General features: G+C 35.9%; 1 protein-coding gene across 1 annotated transcript in view; it reads left to right on the top strand.

Annotated features, from left to right (window-relative positions):
- Positions 1-2,187: 2,187 nt before the first annotated feature.
- LOC135955452 (uncharacterized) overlaps positions 2,188-6,183 on the top strand; it is a 97,765-nt gene continuing 93,769 nt past the window's right edge. Inside the window, exon 1 of the mRNA XM_065505803.1 lies at positions 2,188-2,380. Within this exon, the coding sequence (XP_065361875.1) occupies positions 2,188-2,380 (193 nt within the window). The remainder of the gene's footprint in view (positions 2,381-6,183) is intronic.

The following is a 6,183-nucleotide window of genomic DNA, read 5'->3' as shown; positions in this document are numbered from 1 at the left end:
GTTTAGTAGTTTAAAAAATTTAACAACTCTTTATTTATTCAAATTTACACATCAACTGACTAAAGTGATTAACTATTGCTACTATTTATACACAGCGCCATCTTCCTTCGAGTAGCTTCATGAAAGTTCTTAACGGTCGAAACTAGAATATTCGAATTCTAGAGCTTTTAGCAGCTTCAATGTTGATGAATGTTGCAAGCAGTCGTTACAGACCATTAAATTCAAATTGAAAGTGCAATTTCCTAACAATATATACTTTTGTGGGTATGCGATGAATATTTCGATGTGTAACAAAGGGAATGACAAAATCAATATGCCCCCATTTATTTTCGCAGAGAGTATAATTTGTATTTAAATTGCAATTTTTTTTTCAATATTTATCAGATTTTGCTAAAATTTTCAGCACTTGGAAATGACGAAGACAAATTTCAGACCTTGCAATCATCGAAAATCAAAAAAAAAAAAAAAATGTGCAAAATAAGTGTCACCCTAATATCCATATACAATTTCAGTTATTGTAAGTTATGGAAATGATTCTGGTGGGTAACAACAGTTGGTCTATTAAATTGTTATGTTCACCATAATATATGTATGAATGCACGGCTATTTCCATCTATCCTGTTTTGTTATTTTGCTACAAAACGCCTGTAAAAAGATTTAACGAATAAAATAAAGGAACAAACATCAGATTGGTGTAACAAAATTTCTCACCATTATTACGTACGCCCTCATATGCAAACATATTGATTTAGTCATATGTTTAACGCCTTTTTTTTGGGGACAATTTTAATGCCCTACATACAAATTAGATACATGGTGGATGTGGACGAATAGTAAGCTGTAAGAAAACTAACAGACAAATATCTTGGGCAATTACTTCAATCTTTTGGGAATTTCTGTAGTATTTTTTAGCAACAATTGCACATGCAATTTAGCAAAACATACTGGGTAAATTAACCAATAAAATGTTTTCGGAATTTTTTCAAATTTTTAGTTTTTATTTTGAAACAGTTGTACAATATAAGTTTATTCAAAGTATTGGCCATTGTTAGCTATGACCTTTTCCCATCATTCTGGCAACATATGGATTCCGAGCCATTATGCTCATATTTTGAGGCCAAAAACGAATCAAGCCAATATCGGATACTCTGTTTCAAAGCGAAGAGTATCCCAGAGAGAGCGTTCTGCATCGATTGAAACAAATAGTAGTAAAACGGGGAAGGTAAAACTTCCCAACCAGTAAGAATGTATATTTTAATTTTAAAATATGATGTCAGGCCATTACTTTTTTCATGAATTTTCTATGACTTTTTCACAGAGATGTTGCTGTATCGAGAACGAGATTTCACAAAACCCCAAAGAAAAAATTATCGCGGCATGATCTTGAGATAATTTTTTCTAGAAATCGTTGCTGCAATAAATCAATTGTTGCATGCACAGTGTGGCAGGTTGCGCCGCACAGAGGGATTTTTGTGTCAAAACCCCTATTTTTCGATGCAGTTTTGTAGAGAAATGTTTAAAGATGAAATGTGCATTTATAGTTTTCAGAAAAATTGTATTTTATTTTTATAAAATTGAAGTAAAGTCCATGCAAGGGTGTTAAGCAAAAATTTACTTATATTTTCATGCAAGTCAGTGGTTTATTTTCCAGATAATACAATTTACCTTTAACATATTTGGAAAATATAGCATTTCTCCATAAATATATAAAAAAAAATTATGGGGATATCATAAACCGTTAAGAAGATATGGCGATCTATAAGCCTCTAAAAATTATTTTATTTTTGATTTGATCCATGGAAAAAAATAATGTAGCCCCACTTTCTCCCAAGCTGTTGTTTTAATAAAATAAAAGGTGTAAGTGTCTTGTTTCGATTAAAAAAAAATTAGTTCTCGGAAGTTTTCGTAACAGGATGAAAACTTAACATTTTTTGTCGAATAATAATCGAAATATCAAAAAAAAAAATTCTTATCTATGTATGTAAGGACTTTCGTCCAATTAGTCTTTCATCTTTCCAGCTTAAAACGTTGGAAAGACTCATTGACGCTCACATTAGGCATCGCCTAGAGGGTACGATACGGCTCTCTAATAGTCAGCACGCCTACCTTAAGGGCCGCTCTACAGAGACAGCTCTGCACGAGGTCGTAAGAGTTGTAGAGAGATCTCTCGAATTTAAACAATATACAATGGCAGCCTTTCTGGATATAGAGGGTGCTTTCAATAATGTTACCACTCTTGCAATTCAGCAAGCTCTTACTGACCTAGACGTTGAAGAATATATCAATAACTGGTTAGTAAACATGCTGAAATCAAGAATAGTTACAGCAAATCTTGGTAATAGCGTCAAGTCTAAGCAAGATGGCAGAAGCACACCACAGGGTGGGGTGATCTCTCCACTACTGTGGCTTATCGTTATTAACTCGATTCTCATTGATCTAGACAGAAAAGGAATAAAAGTTGTCGCTTATGCGGACGATGTGGTGATACTCGTATCAGGTCTGTTTCCGGACGTGATCAGTGATATTATGTCCACTGCTTTAGGGTTGCTCGATAACTGGGCCACGGCAAGTGGTCTTGGGGTGAATCCAAGCAAAACAGAACTCGTACTTTTCACAACAAAGACCAAGATTCCAAGCTTCAAACTTCCACGGTTGAAAAACTGCGAAATCCCCCTTTCAAATAATGCAAAATATCTAGGTATTATACTGGACTCTAAATTGTCATGGAAGCTAAATACTCAACATAGGGTAAAAAAGGCTACGGTGGCCTATTATACCTGTCGTAAGATGTTTGGTAGAAAATGGGGACTTAGTCCCAGCATAGTTAAATGGATGTATACGGCTATAGTACGTCCAATTCTTACTTACGGATCTCTTGTATGGTGGACTGCAACTAAAAGGAAGTATGTCGTAGACCAACTATACAAAGTCCAGAGATCAGCATGCATTGGTATAACCGGCGCACTAAGAACTAGTCCTTCAGAGGCACTGAACACTATATTGCACCTTGTGCCAATAGACCTTCACATAATGGCCACCTCTGCATGTAGCGCAGTGAGGCTTCGAGCATCTGGCTGTTGGGGATCGAGAACATATGGGCACGCGGGGATTTTGAGCCAGTTGCCTTCGATCGTTCTCCAACCATCTGACTATATTACTCCATCTACAGATTTTAATAGGGTATTTAAGGTATTAATCCCCCCCAGGAGTGAGTGGGGTATGGGTAATCTCGTGTACAAATATGACACTAGGATATATACATATATATATTGGTTCTGGCGTCTTCTGTGACGAACCCGAGATAGGTATTTCGTATCGTCTTCCGAATGAGTGTAGTGTTTTCCAGGCGGAAATTTTTGCAATCATGGCAGCTTGCAATATACTACTTGATCATAACACCCGCGGCAATATAGGTATTTTTGTCGACAGTCAGGCGGCACTTCTCTCGCTGAATGCCTACACAAATTCATCTTCACTAGTTAGGCAATGTAGGAACTCTCTGTCAAGGCTAGGTCGTCTATCTGATATTACTTTGGTTTGGGTACCTGCGCACAGGGACCACTACGGTAATGAACAGGCAGACGAACTAGCCAGAATGGGATCTTCCTTAGATATCTCCAATGCGGTCTCAGTAGCAATTCCACTGGGGACTATAAAAGGTATCATCTTCAGACATTTTCTTACAAAGGCTGAGAATAGATGGCGTAATTTAGACACATGTAGGATAGCCAAGTTGATGTGGCCATCTTTTAACGAAAAACGCACTATGCAACTGATAACCCGGAATAGAAGGGATATATCTAGGTTGATGGCAGTATTAACGGGACACTGGGCGTTAGGCAAGCACGCAAATCGCCTGGGACTCCCCTTTAACGACCATTGCCGCAGTTGTAAGGATAGGGACAAGGAGGAAACGACTTTCCACCTTCTCTGCGAATGCCCAGCTCTGAGTGTCAAGAGACATAAATTCATGGGCAACTATACATTGACCAACCTTGGTGAGGTAGCCGGGTCTAAATTCAATGACCTACTAAGATATCTCACAGCTACAGGTTGGGTCTAGCTAGCACTTTTTAGTTACATTGCGATGTAAACGACAATACATCTGACGAGTGGTGTGGTCTCATCAAAACGGGGTCCCTTCGACTCTACTTGATTGTTCGCACGTAGTGAACTACCACGTAAACCAACCAACCAACTATGTATGGGTTTCGTGGGCGTTCTTCGGCCCTACATTAATTAAATGAGCCAAAACATTTTTCTTTTAAAATTTCAATAATTTATATTTTTGAGTGATTTTCAGAAGTGGGCCTTACATGGGAGCTATGACCAATTATGGACCGATCACCATGAGTTTTTGAAATTTTCGTGTGATTTATGTCTATATTAAAGCTAACTATGTTGAATTTTGTGTGTATACCAACATTTTTAAGCGATTTATGCACGATCGTAACAAAATTTGGTGACATGAATTTTGTATACATAAAACTTATTTGGAGCGGCATTTGTGGAGATACATTTATAAATTAAACATTTATGACCGATAAAGTTCAATTTCGGAAGGACATTTGTATGGGGGCTAGGTGAAATAATGGACCGATTTCAGGCAGTTTCAACAGACTTGGTCCTTGGGCCGAAAAAATAATATGTACCAAATTTGATGGAAATATCTTCAAAATTGCTACCTTTACTCTGCGCACAAGGTTTACATGGCCAGCCAGCCAGACGGACGGACATTTTTTAATCGACTCAGATATTTTTATGCGTTACAAACATCTGCACAAACGCATTATACCCTCCCCACTATAGTGGTGTATGGTATAAATACTGTAATACTGAGTGTTTTTCATAAAGTAATAGAATACATATATCAGATAATCACACATATAGTAGGCTTATGGTGCCTGTTACTTTTAAGGGTATCAGAAATTCAACATTATTGAGCTTAATCACTTTTATATACGCGGTGAAACGGCTTAAAGAATGTTCACACGATTCCTGTACTATTTTCCTGTGTGAAGATCCCCAGGGAGATTTGGGCAATGCAAATATACGCATAGCAAAGTCTATTGTCAAATAAGGCACTTATTGTTGATGATGTTCAAACACTGACGATGAGAAATTTTTAAAAATCCCATAACGTTATTGAATCGTTAACCATAAAAGAAAAATAGTTTTCATAAGGCAAATAATAATTAGTAAGAACGAATTAATGTTTGATATCCCTGAGGACAAAGTTAGGAAATCATTGGCTGTTGAGTTAATTATGTATTATCAATTGGATGGTTTATATTGATTTCGTTATTGTTTACACATACATACTTTATTACTACAATCATAGGTATGAATGTTGAAACCATAATCGTAACTTTATCATATTATGGTTGCCGAAATCAACAGTGAGCATAATATTGTTAAAACGGTTGAGGTGATCAAATAGTTTCTCTGGGTGTAGCATGCAATGAAACCTCTTTTTACCAACAATAAACTCATTCATATATGATTCTTTTGTGTTACATTCAGTGACAGCAAACAATTTTAATTTGCTAAAGTAATAATAGCAAAAAATACAAAAAACTATATGTTTATTCAAAAGGGTGGATAATTGATTTTCATTTATTTAAGCATTACGTTTTTTTTCAATTTAGCTTCTTCATTAATTTTCCAGGCGAACGCTTAAAAGATAATGAATCTTTTAATTGACTTTGGTTTGGAATTTGTTGTCAATTGTTGCTGTTTCTGTTGCTGCTGCTGTTATTGTCGGCAACTGCTTTAAGTAGCAACCACATCAATTGCTGTCGCTTTCTGTGTGTGTTTGTTTGTTTGCTGTGCTGTGTGTAGTAGCGATTGTATTGTAAATATTTATATGCTCAAGTCAAAGACATCTAATTTATGACTGACATTAATGTTTAAGCAACAAAGTAGAAAATCTATTCAATTAGATGTTTAAGAAGCGACAACAACACAAAAACTAAAAGGAGAAAAATTCTAGTTGACAAAATTTATGCACATTTAGATAAGGCAACAACAGTTTATGTACCCGCAAATCATTTGGACGATTTTTTTTTTACTCGTTGTGGTTTGACAAAGAGAATTTTAAACTTTAAAGGGTCTTTGTGTATTGAAAAGGTATGAAAATTAATTGATGTAAATAATGATTATATTATAATGATTTTTACAGTG

Source organism: Calliphora vicina, chromosome 3 (genome assembly GCF_958450345.1).
Source record: "Calliphora vicina chromosome 3, idCalVici1.1, whole genome shotgun sequence".
Classification (NCBI taxonomy): domain Eukaryota; kingdom Metazoa; phylum Arthropoda; class Insecta; order Diptera; family Calliphoridae; genus Calliphora; species Calliphora vicina.
The sequence above is the reverse complement of the archived record's forward strand: the minus strand, read 5'-3'. Positions and strand labels throughout refer to the sequence as shown.